At 33.2% G+C, this 25824-nt stretch overlaps 1 protein-coding gene across 1 annotated transcript; it reads right to left on the reverse strand.

Moving 5' to 3' along the window:
* Nucleotides 1-2165: 2165 nt before the first annotated feature.
* Nucleotides 2166-25422, reverse strand: LOC134251310 (putative ferric-chelate reductase 1). Its single transcript, XM_062733710.1, is given in 17 exon segments — nucleotides 2166-3397; nucleotides 4054-4145; nucleotides 4246-4392; nucleotides 4574-4673; nucleotides 4769-4849; nucleotides 4968-5054; nucleotides 5158-5273; nucleotides 5459-5569; nucleotides 5678-5855; nucleotides 7016-7114; nucleotides 7305-7505; nucleotides 8808-8903; nucleotides 9716-9881; nucleotides 10341-10438; nucleotides 13120-13298; nucleotides 21040-21246; nucleotides 25307-25422. Coding segments are annotated over 16 exon segments (2043 nt in total). The 5' UTR covers nucleotides 21239-21246; nucleotides 25307-25422; the 3' UTR covers nucleotides 2166-3304.
* Between the last annotated feature and the right edge of the window lie 402 nt (nucleotides 25423-25824).

The raw sequence follows: 25824 nt of genomic DNA on the forward strand, positions 1-25824 counted from the left end.
AACATAACATGTAGTAAACTAGGGTATTCGTGAAATTCGTACACAAATAGCAAATTGAAATTTTAGACCGTTAGACCTCTGTAAAAAGGCTATACGGGAGGACGGGAAGAAGATTATCGACGAAAAACTTTATCCGGACTGTAAAGAACGTGATTGAGAGTCACCAATACACACTTTATCTCATAAATACCAGCAATTTTTGGTTTTAAAACAAAAAAGAATATTATTTACTTGTCTAATAGATTTTAACCTTGACAAGAAATGGTGTTTGGATGTTGAGTAGATAAGGCAACTCAAACTGTACAGGTACTCTTGGGAAAATGTTGAGAAAATGAAAGCTCAATCACATATTTTTTTATAATGCCCGTGACGTCGAAGATTTTGCTGCTCCGTGACTTAATGATATGTCCTGAAAAATCACTTAAAATTGATGCTAATATAAAACATTTTGATGTGAAATTTTGAAGACCATATAAGTAAAGATTCTTTTTTATATGTGTGACATTTTGCTCGATTATGTCGTTAAATATTTTTTCTGTGCAACAAGTCCGCGTAATTTTTGAACTGCCCTCGTACATGTATCTGCATTAAGAATTATTGTGAAATTTGAATGCTGTATAGGAATATAACACCACATTTCTTTTTTTTTTTTTGGTGCTTGTTTTATATAAATTCATTTTAAGGATCTGAAAATCAGAGTGGCTCAAAAGTAGTGAACAAGAATTCAGTGAAGTCAGTATTTGTGAATGACACATTTATTTCAGTTATTTACAAACATAACAATGATTTAGTGTTCTCACTGATGATGAACACGTGTAACACATTAACTTTGGCTTTAAACAAACACTGAGACTGTTTAAGTAGACTTAATTTTCTGGTGAAAATAAATTTAAATTAAAACTAAATTTAAACATAAATAATTCTTTTAATATAATATACACGTACATGCATTTATTATAAATTTAAATATGAAGTTCATATGATAAACAACAAAGAATAAATAGAAAACAACTGTTGATATTTATACAGTAGTATAAAAGTTAATAAAATATTGATGAAATTCAAGTGAAAAATAACAAAAAGATCTTAAAAATGGAGAAGTTTTAAATGAAGATGCAATAAATGTAAGCAAGTAAGTGTGGAACAAATAAATATATACTGAAAGGAAAAAGAAACGCAGGGTAGCATAATTGTCGATAAAAATTTGACCACATGACCGAAAATTACGAAAATTGGTCAGATGGGAAATTTAGTTACTGTGCATCAAAATCAGTATTCAGAATTACTCAGCCGTAAAATTTATGACGTCACGTAGAGAAAACGCTATAAAGCCCAAAACACGTGCAATTTGATAACGACGTGTTTGTCCACAAATCTTGTTTCATTATTTGATGCATATGATGTATGCACATCGTTTTTCAATATTAAGAGACATTATGAATTTATTGCAATTTTGGCACAGTTTACGGAAGTTCAATGGGGTCTTGTTTTCGAATTGCCTAATTAATGAAAAAGGCAACAACGGTTTACTAAGCAGTCTCTTGTAAATTTTCTCCCATAAAACTTTTTAGCCGTTGTCAGAGAGGGTCTGGAGTGGATTTCAATCAACCGTGACGATGACGTTAACGCGAATCAGAGCCATGTTACGAGAGGGTTATTCGTCCTGCCAACTCTTAAATCGCCACCTTACAACCACAAAAACAGCCATTAATAGTGTACACGATTATAATCATTACATTCATACGAAATTCGAAAGAAAACAATTCCGCAATTTAGTTTTTTGAGCCAGTCAACTTACAGTTGTATTCCTCTCACTGGCGCATGCGCGCGCCGTTTGACCTATTTTTTTGCGTGGTTACCCATGCTAAATATAGCCAGGGTTTGAAAGATAAACACTCTGATGAAATTCCATGCAAAGGAGAAATAAGACTCTGACAGATGCACGAGATGGACATTGAAGATAATGAGAGATTTCCCTTTTGGAGGGTATCGTCATTTGAGCTTCAATAACTCATGAATTATTAGATAAAATCATATGAGAATTTGGTTATATCTTTTTGAAAGATGATTTTAAAAGTTGGATAGGAAAACTAAAAAGTATTTTAAGAAAAACAAATTTAATTCACCTCAAAAGTTTACCCTGCGTTTCTTTTTCCTTTCAGTATACAAGTGAACACAGATGGCAGTCGTCTTCGTCACTGCTGACATGAAAATCTTACATTAAAAACAAAGAATGGTCTCAGTTCAGGGCAACTTACATACCACATCAACTGTTTTAATATTATCACAATAAAGCCCACAATCCCTAGCTTTGTGTCGTGTTGAGAATCATAGTGCTGACTTGTCCCTGATACTTAATTGTACCAAGTACTGTGGAATCATCATTGGTCATGGGGTTCCAATGTTCATGGGTCACCCACAAACATTTATTTTGAAAACATAAATTGATTCATCGAATCTACTGTAAAAATAAGTAACCGATAAAATTTCGTCCCTGCAAACAGGTAAAGATTTGCTTGACCATGAAAATTGACCCCCACAAATTGAAATGATTTCCCAGTACTTTTATGATCATAAAGGTACATACATAACTTAATACAGTAAGGCATTTAGCAGGAGTTTCACCAAGCACTGTAGACAGATACATCATTAACAATACTTAAAGACAATGTCCATTTAAGGGGGTAACCCTGTAAACATCATAAGGGTGACGTCCTTGTAAACAACTCAAGGGTGTTATCACTAAAAACATCATAAGGGTTATAACCCTGTAAACATCTCAAGGGTGATGGCCTTGTAAACATCTCAAGGGTGATGTCCTTGTAAACATCTCAAGGGTGATGTCCTTGTAAACATCTCAAAGGTGATGGCCCTGTAAACATCTCAGGGTGATGTCCTTTTAAACATCTCAAGGGTGATGACTAGGAAAAAGTTACATGTAGAAGTCCAAGGAGCCACCCACTCGTATGCTGAGGTCATAACAGTCAAACAAAACCTCCGTGCTGAACAATCAGCACTGATTTGGTATGTATATCAAATACTGTAAGCTTCATTTTGAAGAGATATACATAAAACAATGCATATTTGTCATTTGTAAAATGCCAAAGTAGCAGAACATAGGTATACATAAATTTTCAATATATCATCGGTAATTGGCACAAAGTACATCTTAAAAATTTACACAATGGGGTAGCCCTGGGTTAAGTGACTTCAGCACAGGATGTAGCTGATGTCAGAATTTGTTCCCCATATGTTAACTGACTAAATCCAAAATGTGAAATTTTTCAGCTTTCTCACCACATCATCAGTACTGGGTTACTAATAGCAACAAGGTCAGTGTGAAAGCAAACACTATGGCAACATGGAAAACAAGGAGAATCTTCTTAATGGTGCTGTCCTGCAGAAGAAGAAGAATTGAATTAATCTTGAGTTTTGTGTAATATGTAGAATTTTTCTGAAAAAATTTTGTCACTTACCTACTGCTCCAATTGTTTTACCACGAGTTGGGAGAGATCAAAGAAACATAATTTTAAAGATGGCCTAAATATGACAATTTTTGACATGGTACTTCAACTGAGAGTAGCATTTTCCTATATGTTTGAGCATCACTTTGGCAAAGTCTGTCCAGCCTTGGTCAGCTGATAAGATCATCTGCCCTACTTCATCATTTAAACTACTATTGATTTGTACACATAATTTCTATAGAATAAATGCCAAATGTGCCCTCAGTATTAAACTTTTCTATTTATTTTGGCAGTTTCATTAATTACTAGACACCTAATTTTTGAATAGGCTTCTGGCATAAGTTGGGTAACTTTTGAATAAATTTGTCAGAACAGATTTGATTGGTTGGTTTTAGAATTGAAATTCCAATCTCTAGATTAGTTGGTTTTATGATTTAAATTCTAACCTTTTGATTACTTGGTTTATCATTTAATTCAAATCTTTTGATTGGTTGGTTTATTATTCTAATTCTAATCTTTTGTGATTGATTGGTTTTATCATTTGAAATCAGATCTTTTGATTGGTTGGTTTTAGGATTGAAATTCTAACCTTTTGGTCTCGTTTTGGTTCTTCTGGTCTGAAGGCACTTCCATTTAATGTTGTTCCATTTCCGTTTTTCATCTCCATCTGTTCTATTCTAGCTGTTAAGGGTAGAAATATTTTTATGGAAGAATGAAAAGTTGTGATGGTGCCAGGTGTGACTTAGCAATTATACAATACTTAAAAATAATGGCTTCATACCTGTGTTTTGCCTTTCAGCGAATAAGTCATATAATTTGAGTGTTATCTCCATTAGGATGTGGTAGACAATATATCCTACCACCACGTAAACGGTGTATTTAGGCGCCCCAACCTTTTGTAGTTCAACACCAAAACAAATACTGATAACTGAAAAATACATATAGAAAGCAAAATTTAAAAAAGCAAAAAAAAAAAAATGCTCCAATGATACATGTGTATGCATACAGGTTTTCAAGACTTAAATTTTTCATTGACTGTTTATGATACTTTAATTTTGAATTCCTTTTTTACAGAGACTATAGCTATTGTAAGACAACACGGTTCCTACCTGCTAGTATATGAGCAGCCATGCCCACTGCCAAATGGGCCCAGTTAAAAATAGGACGGTTTTTGTCTTTTGGGCCTGGACGAAACAAGGCCATAATGGGCTGAAAGTAAATAGCCAGCATTTATATAAAGACAACGAAATTGGTAAATTTAAATTACAATTATCTGTATTCCAATCTCTCTAACACTGACTTACATTGGCCACTACTAAGATAGTGACAATAATACCAAGTATCGGGTGACTCTGTAAATACGCCTTGCCAATTGGAGCAGATATCTAAACGAAAAGAATTAAGTCATAAATATGTTTTCTTTTTTATTTTTTTAAATTTGTAAATTCTTAATGAGCATATTTGTTAACAGAATGACGACAACTCGACTGATTTTCAACTTACTTTGCTGTAACCATTGGCTTCCACGAATATGATGATGAATCCTACGAGAGTCAAGACCAGAGTAGTTACCATCAGACCGCGATGGAACTGAAACAGAGACATGACAGATAAAGACTCACCCTCAGCTAATGCCATCTAAGCCATCACCTACAGAGTCAAATACTGGATAGAAATTATATACATTACTAACCTGAAACCAGACTTTGAGTCCAAGAATGGTGCGATCAGACCAGACAGGTTTGTAGAAACGAGCAAAAATTAGACCCACCCCGGTACAAAAGATCCAGGCTAGAATCATCAGGCAACCTTAACAAAGAAACAGAATTAAACAGATTTCTTGTGAAGAAAATTTGTATTAAAGTACATACAATAATTTGGATAGTTACATGGAGAACATCTCCTTATAAATATTGAGTTAATTTAGACATAGCTGAAAATCATATTAACATATGGACTACATGATGTTTTATTTATTTTTTTTTTTTACATACCGTGAACTTTGACGAGTGGATATCTAGCTACATCCCCTATGATATGTGTGGATCTGATGTCCACTATATGAGGCGTAACTACAGGGTTCACTGTGTGCATCCCTAGCATATCTGAAATTAGAAATGAATTTGTAAAACCTGACTTTTAAAAATCATTTGTTTGACTTTGCAGCACTTCAAACTAGAAGCAAAGAAAATTAAGAAGGCCAGTGAATTAACCTCCGAATGCCTGTCCATCCCCCAGCATGATGTGACGATGATGACGTAGATCTATCATCGGTCGCGTGGCCTGTCTCCTCTTCCTGCTGTTCTGGTGAGGTACCTGGGAATACCTGAAGGAACACTTGAACACTCCATCGCTGTACGATCCTGTGGCTAGAGATATACCATCATGTGGCTGTAAGTAAATATCACACTCCTGGTGAGTTGGTTAAGTCGACATTATCCTAGGGTTGTCATCTTTGTAATATATGCAAATCAAATTATACCAGTATGTTATTTTAAAGCTACCCCATTTTTCAAATAATGACAGATTATTTTGAAGTTCTGTAAGACACCAGCAGTACTTACATCAAGGATAGGAGTACTTACTTTACTGATTGGCTGATTGCTGGTCTCTATAGGAGTACTTACTTTACTGATTGGCTGATTGCTGGTCTCTATAGGATTACTTACTTTACTGATTGGCTGATTGCTGGTCTCTATAGGAGTACTTACTTTACTGATTGGCTGATTGCTGGTCTCTATAGGAGTAGTTACTTTACTGATTGGCTGATTGCTGGTCTCTATAGGAGTAGTTACTTTACTGACTGGCTGATTGCTGGTCTCTATAGGAGTACTTACTTTACTGATTGGCTGATTGTTGGTCTCTATAGGAGTACTTACTTTACTGATTGGCTGATTGCTGGTCTCTATAGGAGTACTTACTTTACTGATTGGCTGATTGCTGGTCTCTATAGGAGTACTTACTTTACTGATTGGCTGATTGCTGGTCTCTATAGGAGTACTTACTTTACTGATTGGCTGATTGCTGGTCTCTATATGAGTACTTACTTTACTGATTGGCTGATTGCTGGTCTCTATAGGAGTACTTACTTTACTGACTGGCTGATTGCTGGTCTCTATAGGAGTACTTACTTTACTGACTGGCTGATTGCTAATCTCTATAGGAGTACTTACTTTACTGATTGGCTGATTGCTGGTCTCTATAGGAGTACTTACTTTACTGACTGGCTGATTGCTGGTCTCTATAGGAGTACTTACTTTACTGATTGGCTGATTGCTGGTCTCTATAGGAGTACTTACTTTACTGATTGGCTGATTGCTGGTCTCTATAGGAGTAGTTACTTTACTGACTGGCTGATTGCTGGTCTCTATAGGAGTACTTACTTTACTGATTGGCTGATTGCTGGTCTCTATAGGAGTAGTTACTTTACTGATTGGCTGATTGCTGGTCTCTATAGGAGTACTTACTTTACTGATTGGCTGATTGCTGGTCTCTATAGGAGTACTTACTTTACTGATTGGCTGATTGCTGGTCTCTATAGGAGTACTTACTTTACTGATTGGCTGATTGCTGGTCTCCAGGTTAAATGACCTTCCCACAGACACATGACCAGCATTATCACTTATACAGTGTAAAACTTCATCTTCACCCTGCAGAAAAAATAATGAAACATATACAAAGCTCATTAAAAAATAATTAAAAATGCAAAAAAAGATTTCACTAACTCTTAATGTTTTTGATGCAGGAAGTTGCAAATTAATATATAAAGAATATATATGTATAAAGAAAATATAAAGTATATATAAAGAAAATAATGCAATTTGGTAATAAGTAACTTACCATTTTCTTGTCCTGGGAGAATCCTATAGCCACCCATTTTTGACCTCCCCCCTGAACCATTCGTTCGATGGTGAAGTCGACGTAGTCAGGGTGATGGTGCCACGAGGCGACGTACTGACAAACTCCTCCTTGACAGTTGACGAAACATCCGCGGGTGTCCCCACATCTGGCATCCATCGTCAGGGCCCCCGACACTGGAGCCTGGAAAATAAAGAGAGACCAGCATTACTTCTAACTGTCTAACTGTAGTATGATGTGGAGGTAACTGTTCAGTGCTGAAACTTTCTTTCTGTTTTGTAAAATCATTCTTTCTGTGTTTTTCCTTTTCCATTTTTTTTCTAGCTTTATTTAACTACTAAATCAATCATCTTTCTCAAATTGACAATATTTCTTGAGATGTGCAGAAAATCACTCTTGGATGCAGTAGTACGCTATAATTTTCAACTTAAAACTCATCGAAAACAATTCATGAAAAAATCACACTTAAAGATGTGTCTTTTTTCTGCGCAATTGCAATCAATTTTGTTTTGAAAGTTTTGGGCCTATATACAACAGTTAATTTGTGGCCAACAGTTACTCCTTGAATGAAATAACAAAAAAAGATCAGTTTGGTTAACATGATAATTGATTGGTAATTATTCAGCACAGTGTGAAGTAATCATACTTATCCGCGCCTCACCAAACACAAGGTGTGTACAGTTACTCAAAACAATTCCAACGCATTACATTGAAGTAAATAAATCTACAGGAAGTAATTCTAATTCTACTACTACATGTACTACCACTATTATGCACTACTACCACTACCAGCACTACTTACTACAGTACTCACTACTACTCTAATTTAAGAAAGAGCAAGGTTTGATAAGGGCCTTATTTGTCCGTGAGGAAATCTTGAAACTTAAAAAGAAAGTTCTAATGAACATGTTAATTAAACAAAATAAAATGGGATGAAAATAAAGCACAAATATTTGTAATTTTTTTGTTTCATGTAAATGAAACTCTTTGTTTGAAATTATTGTTTGTTTTATATTTTTCTCCATTCTTTGTAGTTTTTAGGGGATATTAAATGTAGAATAGATTTCAGTCAGCCTTAAACTGTTTGGTGTCTACTTTAATTAATTAAATGTTTATAAGTAGACAGTGACATTCCATGAATTCAGTGGTCTACAGATAGAGTCATTCACATATAAAGAAAACCTAGCTCCTTCTATTCAATAACCTTCATGTTCATTTTACTAAAGAATGTACATGATAATGCAGGTTTTCTAATTACACATCAGAAAAACATCTGTTTATTTCTTCCAAATCAAAGTATGTGTAATATAATTCAGAATGGTGAATTTTTCAAGTGAAACTACTCTACAAGTAAGTATGCACATTGATGTGTGGCTATGTTATAGCAATGGTTGACTGTGTTATTAGCATGTTCTCTAGTATGTTATAGCTATTAAAGCTGCTATCTATGTTATAGCATCTGGTCTACGTTATAGCATGTTGTACCTGTGTTGTTTCTGTTGTTGTGGGTGATTTTGTTGTGGTAGATGACCTTGTAGAGCTTACAGGTGAGTTTGTTGTAGGTTCTACAGCCTCTGTACTCTACAGGTAGGTGGGTTTGTTAGTACTCATATAAGACAGAGGCATTAAACAACACTTACACACAGACATTTAAAGATTTTAAACAATACAAATTAGCTATGGGGAATTATTTATAAAACAGGATTAGAAATAACATATATTAGAGAATTAACTCTCTTTTAATAAGGGTACAAAACTAAACGTTTTTCTTCACATACATCAACACATGGAAAACAGGGAAAAAACAGACGCACGGGTCAGTGGAGTATCATACAATTACTTTGTCTTGACATATTCCAAACACAAGTGTGGCTTTCTTATGTTTTTCCATTTGAAATTGACAGCCTCTTCCAATGACCTTGACAAAATGTCTTTTGTTATATATTGTATGACTTGAAAAAATCTCTTTTGACTATAGTATGACTTTGACAAAATGTCTTTGGCCATATATTGTGTTCCAAAAATACTCCATTTCATGCTTTAACCCCAGGCAGAAATGTTATTTATTAATTCCTTCTGATTATAGTGATTGCCCTGACATTGTCCAAAAGACCTTGACACAAAAAGACTTCTGTTTGCATAGAACATACTCCAGTCTTTAGAATGATTGTTTAGGTATCTCATTCTGAGAATTTTTCATTCATATTGAAATGCCACCAATTTTTTAAATGGTCTCAGTGAAAATACCGAAAATCTTAAGGTCAAACAAAACAGGGTGAAATAGGTAGCAGTGGGACACATGACTAAGGTGGACTAGAAAGTGTTAGGAAGTCAATCTTGTTAAAATATCTTGTCACTGGTTTGGAACAGGAATAAGATGGTACAATTCATACCTTGTCAGTGACCTCAGAAACTGTCGTGGCGGTAAACAGCTTGGTGGTGGCAGACACTTTAGTGGTTTCCTGAGCGGTGGTGGTCTCTTGAGTAGTGACATCTACACTTAGAGGGCTGGAGCGAAGATCTGTCCAAAAGTCTGTATAAGACTTTACAATGGTGGCCCTATTGGTTACATAGAATTTTGGTCATCATTGACATGGTATACATTATAAGCAGGAAACAGGATTTTTCATGAGAGGAATAAATTTCTAAAATTTGAATTGAAATATTTTTAGACATTATCAAAAATTGATTTTTCATCTTTGTATATTGTAATTCCTTCTAAAGTTGTCCTGATATTTATTGAGTGAAGGATTTATGAATGTTTCATGGTTTGAGTTTTTTTGTTGTAATTTTGCATTATTTTCTGAATAGAATTATTACCTACTAGTATACTGACACATATTAAAATTTGTCTCACATTTGCCTGTCTTTCTCATTACTTACACATATAAAAAAAATTAAACAAGGTAAATTAGGCTTCCCTTTGTCATTAAATGGAGTTTTATGGTAAACTTTACATTCTACGTTTTAATGTATTCTTAAGAGTAAAGGATATCTTTTACAAGGATTCTGACATACACAAAGACAATGTTTCCTCTGTTGTTAGCTGGTGCCGTCCATGTAAATGTTTCTGTTGTCTTGGGAGCTCCCGTGGTGTGAGTCACTGCTTCATTGAACTACAATACAAAAATATATGGAATAGGTAATTTCCTTGTTACTTTAATGCTCTCTTGTATTTATATTTTATAAAGCAAAGTTGGTATCAAGATTTCTTCTTAGCAGTACGGTTTTTTTTTTCTAAACCATCGGCACAGTTTATGTTTTTTGAATTCAGTTAAGGCCAAAATTAGTGAGTGGATAACCCAAGGTTATTTTTTTGAATGCATAAAATTTACAAATACAGTTAAATTGCAGCATTGCTGCAATTGAAATACTTTTACAGTATAAGACACATGCTATATAAAATATTTTTTTTGTGTAAACACATCAGAGGTTTCTTTTTAAAAAAAGAAACTACATGTAATAAATAAGGGTTCAATAAGCTATGTGGACTCTTTTGCTTTGTCAATGAATATTTCTCCAGTTTGGGTTACTTTTCCTAACAAGTTCTACAGAGCATTGACCTATTTAAGGGTAATGAGAAATTTCCTTAATCCTGTCGTGTGAAATGCAGAAACTGTCTTTAAATTGTCAGAGAGAGACAGGAGACAGAATCACGGTCAGGGTTGTTTACCAATTTCCTCAGCGTTTGGAGGTAGAACAGCATGGTAAAGTAATGTTACTTTATCCCTGCCAATGGCAGGACTTTGACAGGCTGACAGAACAACAATAAACATGTCACACATGAACGTGTGCCAAGCCCAGTCCTCAACCTACACCAGGGAATACACGACGCCAGGCAAAGAATGGATAGAGTTCATGAGAAAAAACTTCATTCTGTCAAATCAAAGAGCTTAATCTATTAACAGTTATAAACCTGGAGAAATGTTTTTATTTTCATTTCATTTGATTGTGGCATAGATCATTTCTTCATATGTAGCATATATTTCTTAAAGAGCAGAAATTTTAATTTCCTTGAAAATTCACATAGTTATGGGAGCCAGTTTGTTTGCAAAAAAATTATTCTCATTTTTGAGTTGGCTCGCGTAGCGAGCTACTCCCTGTCGACATAGCCGTTTCAGAGCTGTAAAATTTATCACGCATTCATCAAGGTGATCCATACGCCAAATATTATAGTTCTAGCAAAAAATGCTTTGATTTGAGTGATATTGTATAAACTTGTATAAAATAATAAAATTTATAAAAGGTAAAAACTGTATAAACTTCCTACTGTAACATTATTTATGCCTTCATGCTTTTAAAGAAATTAAATATCTGTATGATGTACAATTACTGCGTATGAGACAACCATTTTTTGTCACAAACCTGCAATATATGTTCAAGCATGTTAGGCGGATCAAAAATTCTTTCCATCTTTGATAGTTTATTTATAATTGTCCTAGAATACTTATTAACACAAACACCTGCTGCTCTCATTAGCTGCAGCTAGTTGTTGTTGAAAATCTATTTTTAGAATCCAGATTTGCTGTTTAATCTTTAACCCAATTATTCCATAACACTGACCACTTCAGCTAATGTGCTGAAATTCATTATAGAATCCAGTCAAAATAATACGGAAGCCCATTAGTGCCAACCTGTATATATATAAAGGAAAAGCAATATACACTTTATTTATGAACCGAACATGGATCAGACATATAATATTCAATCTCTTAAGATGCAAAATAAACTGAATATTATTAAGGTATTTGATGTGAAAAAACAATTGACTCGAGCGAGTCAACTCGCAGGCCCTTCAGGCCTTTGATTATTTGGTAACCAAACTTCGAGTCTCAGAATATGTATACCTCTGCTCCGAAGGAGAGGGGGTATACTGTTTCACCCTTATGTGTCTGTCCGTCTGCGTGTCTCTCCGTAACAAATTTTTGTCGCAGTTTTCTCAGCAACTATTCATTACAGAAGCTTTAAATTATGAGATAATCTTTTTTGAGGCCAGCAATATGGTGGGATTCATTTTTGTTCAAATTCAATGTCAACTTCCTGTTGATCCATGAGTCTGTCTGTTTCATACATAAGAAATTTTTGTCGTAATTTTCTCAGCAACTACTCATCACAGATGCTAAAAATTTTAACATGATCTTCTCTAACCAGGCATGCCATATGATGGGATTCATTTTTGTTAAAATCCAATGTCAACTTCCTGTTTAATATCCATGAGTCTATCAGTTTCATACATAACAATTTTCGTCTTAGTTTTCTCAGCAACTACTCATCACAGATGCTTGAAATTTTAGTACACTATTTGTTAAGGCATGCCATGTGGGATATATTTTTGTTTACTTCTGATGTCATTTTTGTTTACTTTTGATGCCTTCTTCCAGTTTATCCATGCATCCATCTGTACCATACATAACAATACTTTTTGTTGCAGTTTTCTCAGTATAACTACTCATTACAGATGCTTGAAATTTTAGCACATACTTTGTTGAGGCTTGCTATGTGGTGGGATTTATTTTTATATGAATCTGATGTCAACTTCCTTAGAATTTCTGTGCATTTGCCCATCACTGAACTTGTGTATATAAATATGACATGTATATTCACATCAGAGCAAGGGTATTACTAGTGAGCATTGGCTCACAGACTTCTTGTTTTAGTCTTGTATATAGTCTCACAGGGTCACAAAAATTTATTGATCAACAGAAAATTTTACTTTTCAGATTGAAAAAATGAGTGCCTTAGTTATTATGTCCCAGCTGTATTTTGTGTTAATGATGGTTAACAGAGTCAGCCTTACCGCTGGGCCACACGTAACTTTCCCCCCATTAGTGATACTGAAGGTCCCCACAGGATTTCCTGTCCCCTCCTGGGGGGGGCTATCAAAAGTAAACTATATAATAGGTATTTGATAGTTATATTATTCAGCTCGTAACAGGTACCCCTTAAACTGCTCTCCATTCAGGGCTGTAATGGTCACTGGAAAGAAACATTCAACTATAAATCAAAACATTGTATGAAATTAGCCATTAAATCACAGTGTCATTTCTTTTAACATAGTAATTGTCCTTTTAAGAAAACTGAAACAGCTTGGCCATTCTCTTGACACAACTTATAAAAATTAACACTTACTTTAACTTTTGACTACCGGTATTATGCCAATCTTATTGGTTGATAAAATAAGTACAAATTCTAAAACAATTTTTTAAAAACTATTAGCACTACACATATATTCCAAAAAAGTAATTGTTTGTGTCAAATGTTCCAATTAAATTGTCCGTTATCTGTATATGAAACAAGATATATTTGTAAAAAACAGATGCCCCCTAAATGGCAGCTTAAGGTGAAAGTTAAAGTTTCTCAAATGCAAGTCAAACTCTAAGATCAATAAGCTAAATGTGTTGTGGCACAAGAAAAGGACTCGTTTCAATAAATGTAATTGTGAAATATGAAAGCCCAAGCACCAACCGTTCAAAAGTCCTATCACCAGCTCTTCAAAAGTATGACCAATGTTAATTTTCAAAAAATGATCAAACTCTAAGCTCAAGGTCAGAGGGTCAAAATTAATGGTACCCCAGGAAAAACCTTTATAGCTAAAAAAAAAAAATGAAAGCCATAGCACTAACGATTCAAAAGGTAAGGCCAGGGTTAGAGGGTTTTTTTAAAAGTAGGTCAAACTTCAAATTAAAGGTCAAAAGGTCAAAGTTATTGGTATTCTAACATACATTGTAGATCTTATCACAATTAATGCACCTTGAAATATGAAAGCCCTAATACTTACTGTTAAAAAATTATGGCCAAGGATTAAGTTTTTATAAGTGGATAAAAATATAAGGTCAGGAATAAAAGCTCAGAAATATTAATATCAAAGGGAAGGTCTCGCCACTATATAAATGGTGCCTGTTTTGGAGGGTAACAGTTGAAACTGACACCCCAAGGAAAACCATTGTCAACCGACGCGTCAGCGGAGGTTGACAACGGTTTTTTGTCAATTTCAACTGTTACCCTCCAAAACAGGCACTATTTATTTTATTATACTGAATGTCTTCTTGATTTAGGATGTCAGGGAAAAAAAATCGTCGATTGTCTTTACGTTCACGTTTAGAAAGCTTTCAAACTCCACGCTACTTCGAAAAAGATTTACTGACTCTTTATTGTTTATTTGATACTCTAAGAGTCCTTTAAGCCGTCTGTGTTCTTTGGACACCCAGTTTATGATCTATACTGGGGAACTGGCCTGTCTTATGAAGAAACAATCAAAACATCACCAACGGCCTGGCCAGGGAAAAACATGATGGGGGGGGATAATTGGTTGCGCCGCTGAAAATCTTCGAAAAAGCAGGAAAAAAGATCAGCGGAAACGTTAATGGTAACTGTTTTTAAGTTAAGATGTATGAACACAAAGAACTCTTATATTTATGTCATCGTTAAAGCTGTTGTCGTTAAATGCCCGAGGGCTGAACGATTATTCTAAAAGACACACTTTATATGATTGGCTTAATGATACTAATTGCAAAATTGTTTTTCTACAAGAAACTTTATATAACTGAAAGAGAAAATATTTACAATGCTAGATGGCAAGGTTCAAGCTATCATTGTTTTTCCAACTCTTCCCATAGTAGAGGGGTATCTGTATTATTTCATAAAAGTTTACCAATTATTGTTCATAACATACACAAATCAGATGATGGAAGGAGAATTTTAATTAATATTGAGTATGAACAGAACATTATAACTTTAGTAAATATATATGCGCCAAATTCAGAAAATGAAAGATGTAAATTTTTCAAAAAACTTGCTTCATGGGTTTCTCAATATTGTTTAAATGAACAAAACATTATATTAGATGGGGATTTTAATTCAGTACACAGTGCAAAGAATAAATGTTCAAAAATAATTAATGATTTAAAATTTAAATTTCGATTGATTGACATATGGGACAAAATTAATCCTGAAAAAGAAGGGAATACATGGTGTGATTCAAATAATAAGCCTAAAAGTAGAATTGATTACATATTCACTTTAAAGAATTTATGTTATCCTGTCGAAAAAATATTACTTAGAAAACCTCCAGATGTTTCAAATACCAGAATGAGTGACCATAGGTCTTTTATTTTTTACTGCACCCTCTCAAAAAATGAAAGAGGTAATGTTTTTGAAATTGAATACGTCAATTTTACAAGATGTTGAATTTTGTAACATTATCAAAACCTTTTTCGAAAATATGCCTGAAAATATTAATAACCAACCAGATCCACAAATTTTAATGATTAAATATGAAATAAAAGAGTTATGCATTGAATATTCAAAAAAGAAAAACAAAAGTATAAACAATCGTATTAAAGTAATTAAAAGGAAATTGAAGAAATTGAAATGTCTAATTCAAATGATATAAATATGCTACATAAAAAGCAATTGGAAAAAGAATTAGACAATTTATATACATATAAATCAAAAGGAGCAAAGGTGAGATCCAAAGCGCGTTGGATCGATGACGGTGAAAAAAACACCTCCTATTTTTTAAGACTAGAAAATAAACACCAATCACATAATGTCATAAATAAATTATCGGTAGGAGATAAATGTGTATATGAAACAGAAGAAATTTTAAGTACACTTAGTTCATACTACGAAAAACTATACTCGTCTAGCAATGTATCAATAACGATGTAGAAAGATCGTGTTTACAAGAAACCGAACTTATTAATTACCTATCTGATGTAGATAGAGAAAATTGCGATAAAGTTATAACAATTGAAGAATGTGCAGAAGCTGTTTTAATATGAAATTAAACAAATCAAAGGATCCATTAAATTGTGGAATTTTACAAAACGTTTTGGAAATATGTAAAATTTTATTTATATGAAAGCCTAGTGAGATCTTTTGAAAAAGGCGAATTATCTTCTTCACAAAGATCTTCTGTTTTATCACTCATACACAAAAAAGGAAGCTTGATAAATCTCCATAACTATCGTCCTATTAGTTGAACAAATTGCGATTATAAGATTTTAGTTTTCGTATTTGCAAAGAGACTACAAACTATTATGGACAAACTCATTAATGATAATCAAACGGGGTATATTAACAAATTTTTGTGAAAATGCAAGATTAATACAGGATATATACAATTATTGCGAAGAAAATAATGAGGAAGGAATATTATTGTTTGCTGATTTTCAAAAGGCATTTGATTCAGTTGAATGGACTTTCTTGTTATTCAAACTCTTAAAAAGTTCAACTTTGGAGAGAATTTCCTTCGATGGATCAAAATTTTATACACTAATCCTTATTTTCATGTTAAAAATAATAACTGGTTAACTAGAAAATGTACAATGTCAAGAGGCATTCGACAAGGGTGTCCCGTCTCAGCATTGCTTTTTCTTTTTGTTATTGAAATCCTGGTGTTAAAAATAAATGCTTCTGAAAATATACAAGGTTTCAAAATCGGACAATCAAGTGAAATAAAATGTTTACAACATGCAGATGACTGCACATTGCCAATGAAAAATCAAGAATCCTTAAAAGAATCTATTAAAGTAATAAAATCTTTTGGGGAAATGTCTGGTTACAAAGTTAAATTTAGAAAAAACAGAGGGTATTCTTTAGGACCGCTTAAAAACACAAGGGAAGAGGTAGAAGGAATTAAAATGACAAATAAACCTATCAAATCATTAGGAATTTTCTTAGGACACGACAAAGTATCTAATAATGAAAGAAATTGGCTAAACAAGCTTAAGGAATTTGAAAAAATATTAGATTCATGGAGAACTAGAAGTTTAACTTTTTTCGGAAAATGTACCGTTATTAATTCACTAATAGTATCTAAATTAGTATATGCATTCACAGTTCTTGAAAATCCAGATGTTGACTACATTAAGAATTTAAATAAAATTATTTACAATTTTTTATGGAATAAGAGAGAGCGAATTAAGCGGAATTCACTCATAAGACCAGTAAATGAAGGCGGTCTTGGTCTAATTGATATAGAATGCAAACTTTAAAGCGTAAAAGCGGGATGGATCAAAAGACTATACATGTATAATAAAAATTCCTCACTTAGAATTTTCCTAAATTACGCTTTAAAATCTTATGGAATAAATTTTGAATATCTGCTACGCATAATATAAAAAATCCGACTGATTTCAATATATTAAATAAATTCCCAGATTTTTATAAAGAAATCTTCTGTAGTTTTAACGAGTGTAAAATGTTAACATCACCACGAAATAAAATAACAGAAAACCTATGGTTTAATAGTTTCATTACACAAAATAACAAACCATTATACTTAAAAAATTGGGCAAAAAGTGGTATTTTATATGTAAAAGATATGTTTACAACAGAAGGTATGAAAAATGTTATGGAAGTAAAAGAGATCATTGAATCAAAGAGTAATTACTTGTGTGAATATCTTATCATGAAAAAAGCGATTAAAAAACTACATATAGATTATTGTATTGTAAAGAACACTAATATACAAAACCCGTATTTTTATTTTCAAGGGAAAAGTATAAACCCAAAATTTGAAAAATCGGGATTTTATTATAAAATTTTACTTTCTAAAAAGAAACAAAAACCAATAATGGAAGCTAAATGGTCAAAAGAATTCAATATAATGAATGGTCAATGGAAAGATATCTATACAGCTAAGATATTAAATATTTTTGATAAACAGATAGCAGAATTCAATTTTAAACTTTTACACAACCAACTGAATTGTAATTATCATGTTAGTAAATGGAATAAAGAAGTGGCAAAAAATTGAACATCTTGCAGACAAGTAGAATATATTAAACACTTAATTTTTGAATGTACGGACTCAAAAGGAGTATGGGAAAAAATATCTCAAGTATTGAATTTAAATCTATCCTGGAAACATATTGTTGTAGGATTTTATAATGAGTTCAATAACACAACAATGATTTTTAATAATGTCATATCAATTGTGGGATACAAAATATATAAATATAAAATGAAATGTAGGTTGCAAAACGAAATAGTAAATCAAAATGCAATGTTATTTTTTTTGAAAGCGTCTTTATATCAGTATTATGTAATAGCAAAGTGTTAAATCTAACTACTATCTTTTGAAAAAGTTAGCAGACGAATTATAATCTTTATTTTTCTATATACGTTGTAATTAAATTGATATTTTATCTATATATCTATTAAATATGAAATTTTTTTTTACTGAAATATTTATGTCTTTTTGTGAAAATGAAATATTATTTTATCTATTGTAAACTTTTTTAAATTGAAAATTGAAAAAAATATACCGATCCAGGGAGCTCCTGGCACCCCAGGTGAGGTATTAACCGAGGGCTTCTGAGGAAGTTTTACCTCAAAATATGTTGTATGATATTGGAAATAAATGTATATAAAACTCGAGAAAAAAAAAAAAAAAAAAAAAAGAGTCCTTTTATATCATCTAAAGTTTCGTTATTTCTGCACTCGCAAGCATGTTTCGTCTGTCGTTAGTTATTTTCAAGTAAGCTACATCGGACGCAACCTTTCATTGACGTCAAGTTTATTCCGGTTCTTTCAAACGCACAACTGACGTTTTGAGAATTCTATGGTGAACCGTACGCGCATAATTTCCACGCATGTGACATTACCGTTGTGTTACCCGTTGTCACGTGTGTTGCTAAGGCTGAGGGTAATAGAACGGTAATAGGACGGATTGTTAACTGCGTCTAAACCAATCAGATTTTAGTATTTAACATGAAAGTATAATAAAATAAAATACACTTGTGAAGCATGAAAGCCTTAGAACTAACTGTTCAAAGGTTACTCCCAAGCTTGGTTATTTTTTTTGCAAAAGTGCATCAAATTCCAAGGTCAAGAGGACAAATATGTTGGTACCACAAGAAAGGTTTTGTCACAAAGAATATACATGTAAACAAGAGATTTTTGTAAAACGCTTATGCCCCACTCTTTCAAATAATTGGAATTTCGATCGTACTCAAAATAGAATTTGATTAAGATTTTCATAAGATACATCTGTATACCAAATTTCATTTCAATATGTGCAACCTCTACAAAGAAAATGAATGGAAATTAACTGTAAAAAAATGAAATTTTTCAAAGTCCAAGGGGCATAACTCTGTCTAAAATGGCCTAATCATATACCCAAAACAGATCTTGACTTCTATTGATATTTCTATGATAAATCTCTATACCCGGTACCAAATTTCATTTCAATATGTGCAACATCTGTGAAGAAAATGAATGGAAACTGATGGTGGACCAACAGACAGACCGATTGAGACAGCAGCAAAGCAATATGTCCTCATTTCTTTGAAAGGGGGGGGCATAAATATGACAGACATAGCTTTAATCAATTAAAAGTTTTGGGACAAAGAGCCAGACAGACAGAAGGACAGGACAAAACTCAGTATACTCCCAAATCTTTGTTAAGAGGGCATAAAAAAACAAAGATAATAAAATCTCATATAAATTAATCAGGCTTTTCTCAGAGTATCCAATGGATTTCACTCATTTGATAATTTTGTCACATTCCACAATTTGTATGCTAATGCTTTGCGATGAGACATAATGCATCAGGAAACATGAAAGTCCCCAAAAATTCAATCAATCAAATCTAATATTCTATAAGGCACTACTTTTAATGATGGAAGTTGCAGTGTCATGCATGAAACACCTAACAGGAAGGAGGAGGGAAAATTATAATATAATGAATCTCCTATGGTTTGTGATTAGATAATTGGATATACCTTTTTGTAAGAAAACAAACAAATCATTAAATAAATCACAAATCACATGCTTTATGTTCTGTTGGCCTTTATAAATACATTTTGGGGGGTTAATGATTCTTATTTGTTTTTAGAGAGAATGCCTATCCCTGTCAAATTCAGAATTCACCCAGGATTGCTGAGATACAATAGCAGATACTTATAAATCATAATGTAAAAACTAAGACTGGGTATAGGACCCAGGATCCTGTGTTATATTGATATACAGTGAGTCCCACAGAAGTCTGAAGAGATGGCATTAAATATATTAATGTGAGGAATGCCTGGCAATGTTACTTTAATTCAGGATGATCAGGTACAATTTACACTGGTATGTGACAAGTGAGTAAAAATGGGGTAATTTTTCTACGGGTTAAAATAATCCATTATCAACATGTCTACAATGACACTAATTCTCCAGGTGTATAGGAGTTAGTACTACTAGTGATCTGATAGTACCTTACCTGACACTAATTCTCCGAGTTTGTACTGCTGGTGCTCTGATAATACCTTACCTGTCACTTATTCTCCAGGTGTATAGGAGTTAGTACTGCTGGTGCTCTGATAGTACCTTACCTGTCACTTATTCTCCAGGTGTATAGGAGTTAGTACTGCTGGTGATCTGATAGTACCTTACCTGTCACTTATTCTCCAGGTGTATAGGAGTACTGCTGGTATCTGATAGTGGCTTACCTATTCTTCTAGTGATCTGATAGTACCTTACCTGACACTAATTCTTCAGGTGTATAGGAGTTAGTAATGCTGGTGATCTGATAGTGGCTTACCTGACACTCATTCTTCAGGTGTATAGGAGTTAGTACTACTGGTGATCTGATAGTACCTTACCTGACACTAATTCTCCAGGTGTATAGGAGTTAGTACTAGTGGTGATCTGATAGTACCTTACCTGACACTAATTCTCCAGGTGTATAGGAGTTAGTACTACTGGTGATCTGATAGTGGCTTACCTGACACTGTATCTCCTGGTGTATAAGAATTAGTATTGCTGGTGATTTGATAGTATCTTTCTGGGTTAGTCTTTGACCTAAACGAGCCATGGGAGGGCATCATGTTAGAGCAGGTAAATGAAGGGGCCCCACTACTGTATCCATAGGTGTGGCAAACAGAGGCAGTGAGGATCAGAATCACGTACTGTATTACTCCCATCTCTGGCTCTGAAAAAAGAACCCTGAAACAGTACTGGAGACGAGACTAAAAATCAATACATATTAACAGTAGTGAGAAAGTCATTCCAGATTACTAGTAGAAATTAGTCACTGTACTGCTGACGGGTTGCATAATGTTACACACTGAAGCTAGAAAACATGATTGGCTTGCTTACATAAACTTTATCTTATTGCAAAAATTCCGTTGATTGTTTTTGTTATTTTCCTCAATCGCTGTACATCCCTCTCCTCTTTCAACGGTTACAAGTAGTCTTGTTAAAGAGATTTATTTAGAGTACCTACATGACCTACTTCACAGAAGATCCTGGTGATCATATGCTGGTCAGAGATTTCATAGTTTTCTTTTTTTAACTTTATGAGTGTGTGTGTGTGTATGCTTTCATTACACATGCAGGCTCAAAGTACGCAAACATCATGGATTCTCTAAACATTCTACATAGGTATAGCGTAATTAAAATATAAACCACATACAGCTGTCAGATCAACGGCATGGGTTAATGGAAAGGCGCCGAATGACTCATGAGTCTGTTAAAATGAATTTTATTTAATTAATTAAACAACATAGTCATATCGTACAAAGTATTTACTATTCCCTCGGCCTCTGCACAGTCGAAGGGCCAGTACAAGATTTGTACTAGCTTGCCAAGAGACCCTCTCTTCCGAAGGAATTAACTTATAGGACTGTCATACCATTGACTCCATCTTTCATCAGATTTATTCCAATTGCGGATTTATACCATTTTTAATTCTGTATTGTTTTGTAAGCTTAGAAAATTGATTGTGTTATCACATTTTAGAAAATCATAATCATTGCATATATACTGTTTACATTTGTTGTTTCATAATTCCGTTTGCACTGTTTTATTAGAATTTGTCTCCATCGTCAGTTCTGCATCTATACCTAGCTTTTACTAAGGTGTTTCATTAGCAAGCTTGGTTAAGTGATTGTTTTGCGCCCCTGCCTGCCCGTCTCCTATATGTTTTATAAGTGATTGTTTTTGCGCCCCCTGCCTGGCCGCAGTGCCAGTTCGCGGCTATCTTAAGGTCTTGACGTTCGTCCTCAGGTATTTTCCTATTCACCGTTATGGATGTATATTCTCCATAGTTTGTTTTATTGACATGATTCGGAAATATAAAACAGTTAATAGAAAGTCAGAAAATGTATCTTTAAAATACGAAATAATGAATAGTACATCCTTTTAGAATCTCTTAAACGCCTTCCTTTATTACCATTTGCTTACATTGCAGTTTATGCCCCAATTCAACTGAACTAAAAGCTAGTGATGCATATTGACTACATTGTTTTTATTCAATGTTTCATTCATCTGTTTATAGAGTCGATGTATATCCGTTGTAGATTTTTATGAATTCATCACCAAGGAAAACCCCTAGTCAGTCACAAAACGCTGTCTTACAAATTGATTTCCAAATACCGCTTTTCTAGAAATCTTTCTTTTTGCGTACCTTGATTTTTGATATATTTATAATGTGTGATAAATCTACGAGAGTTCACAAGTCAAAATTTTGAATTAGATAACTTTTTGAAATAAAAAAGGTTTTCTTTATTTGAATATTATACATGTACGAACTTTAAACTTATATAAACGTATTTGACAATGCAAAAGTCAAGATATGATAACTCTCAATTTTTGATTAAGGATATCTGATCCTCAGCCAGGAAGGATAACTCTTTATTTTATAATTTAATTCAAAAAATCTCAAAATGAAGCTTGAAATTGAATGTTTTTATGCAACAATATTCATTTTAAGCATCTCAATGTAAATCAATGTCCTTTGAAGTTATCAGAAACTGTCTTATAAAGAAACTGAATTTCCCTTAATCCACACTTAGATATCGATGACATGTGTATTACTATAAAATAAAAAAGTAATTTTTGATATTTTGCAATGATAGGAAATGTTTTACACACTACAGATTATAAATGGATGGAAGAAAAACATTGAAGAAAAACATAATTAACTTGAGTACCGTTAATTATAAAAATCATGCAATCTTCCTCAAAAGCCAGGATACCTATAATTTTTGTGCCTAAATTTTATTATTTTGTCAATTAAATTTCAATAAAAAAAATGCAAAGTTCGTGTTTTTTTTCGCATTTCCTGATATTTTTTTTGGGGGGGGGGGGAGAGGCGTATTCTAATTTTCCCTATATAATGTGATAAATTGAAAGATAAAGTTTGAAGAAATGCCGTGGGAAAAAAAACATTACTTAGAGAATTTAGAGAGAAATTTTTACTAGTATTTTCTATTTTTCCATGCCTGATTTACAGAACCTTAGGATCGGACTACATTAATGACTAAAAACTGAAACCAAAATTGCTGTTAATGATTTTAAAGATGTTACTAAAAATATTTATTCAATCGAACACGTTAAAAATCATACGCGTGAATAGTTGTACTTGTTTCAGTACACGTGCTAAAGGTAACCGCAGTCAGTAAGAAGTAGGACTGTAGCTAGAGTGTCCCATCCTACGGATTGTTATAAATCATCTCTACCTGTCCAATAAATGGTACAGAGGACTCTTTACGACCTGTCCGTACAAACAAGTACCAATTCATGTCCCAAATCTATGTCCCTACTTGTACCTGCAGGTATAAACTTTTTTGAAAATCTGCTAAGGTTCCAAAGTTTAATTATGTAGTACTTGAATGATGAAGAGTGATTATGTCTCAAAAATAGCAATTAGAATTAGCCGCATGAATGAAAAAACATACATCCTTGTAATTTATTACCGGACCTAGAGTTGGAATGATAATGTAATGGATGTTTATAGAAAGGAATTTTCTTCACCTTAATATGACCATTAAGGTGAATTCACCGGACGTAAGTTACAGGTATCACTACAAATTAGGACAATACTTATATCAAACAATTCAGTCCCTAAGGGCTATTTCACCTGTTATTTTAAACGAACATATCCATGTTTTTTAATTTTCTAATAATCAATAATGTACCAAAAATGGCATGTCAATATGGATAAGTAATGTTATATTACGGAAAATCGTAATATGAATGACCAGCGGTCAAAAATGTACACGTGCCTAAATGAATCACACGTAAACCTTCAGCCAGGCTTAAATCATTTATTTGACAAATGTGGAGTGTTTAGGGGACACGAAACAAAAAGCTTCCTGCACAAAACGAGAGAAAGACATTAAAACGAATCATCAATTTCATTTCTACGTGGCGACAAGTAGAGAAAGGCGTGACCTGGTTGTAATCAATTAGCAACCCATGTCTAATTCATCTAAATTTAATTAGCTATCTTCCCCTATCAATTTTGATTGTAAGAAAGCAAGCAACTGTTTTTATTAATTGTTTAATATTGTGCGAACTTTGCTCTTTCTTTTTGTCGTACCTAATGCATTGAGGGGTCATTTTGCGTGGAACTCGCGTACAAAAAAAGATGAACGGAAAATTATATATATACATGCATTTGGTCTAAATTTCTGATTGTCCATCAAATCTGGAACCTGGGGGCAGATAGCTGACCGATACGAGTGACCAGGGCATAAAAAATCCGAGATCTAAGATCGTTAAACAGAGAGTATCTCATTATCCTGGCCTTAATTCGGTTAACACCATAGCTATTTATTATAGTACAAGAATACTAAGTGTATTGGGTAATCATACATTCATAACACATATACCTTGACTTAAGAAATAATGAAAAATTGTCAAATATAATGATCATTCAATTCTTAAGATGTATTAACAAATTTAATATTTTGAATGATGTTAGCTACATCTGATGTAAAGTGTATAAATAAAATTAATGTCCACACGATATAAATAATCACGAATATGATATATACATTTAATAGAAATAACCAAATTACATCAAACTTACCTCACGAAATGCACTGTTACCAAAATTAATTTAATGTAAGGTGCAAATCAAGTTAAAACAATAGACATTTCTCCTGATACCACTAACGAGCATTGCTCTTATGTCCTTAACGAGCACTTAATTTGCAATTCAATTTTCCATATGTTTAAAATGAATTTAAAAAACACAAACATACCTCTCTGTTTCTCTGAAAGGTGGATGAATGTTTTAAACACACATTAATATCACATAGAAAACACAAATGCTAAGTCCAGGTAGTAATAAAGAGTTGTACAGTAGAGAGATGGTCGAGAGAGTATCACGGTATTGGAGTGGGGCCATCAATCAACTACTGGGGCCCGAGGGCCAAGATTTCTTGATAATCATTGGTTATAGAGTCCTTACATCATCAATGACGGAACAGTTCAAACAAATTTATATAAAAGAAGAACTCCCTTAATGTTTTCTTTTTTTTAAATCCTTGATTTTTATAAAAAGTCCATCCCATATATATATGAATTAATTAGATGCACTGGACTAGGAGATAGGGCGTTTGATTAATAAGTGGTCAGAAACCTAATGTAAAATTTAACTATAATGTTAAATCCTGTAAAATGACACAAGATGATAATTAATTTGTTTTCCTGGAAATTCAAAAGTTTTTTCCGACTGTGAAATGTCATTTTGTTTATTTATGATGCAGTTAATTAAGGT

This window comes from Saccostrea cucullata, unplaced genomic scaffold, assembly GCF_032062105.1.
Source record: "Saccostrea cucullata isolate Sc308-1 unplaced genomic scaffold, CSIRO_AGI_Scuc_v1 ctg272, whole genome shotgun sequence".
NCBI classification, from domain to species: Eukaryota; Metazoa; Mollusca; class Bivalvia; order Ostreida; family Ostreidae; genus Saccostrea; species Saccostrea cuccullata.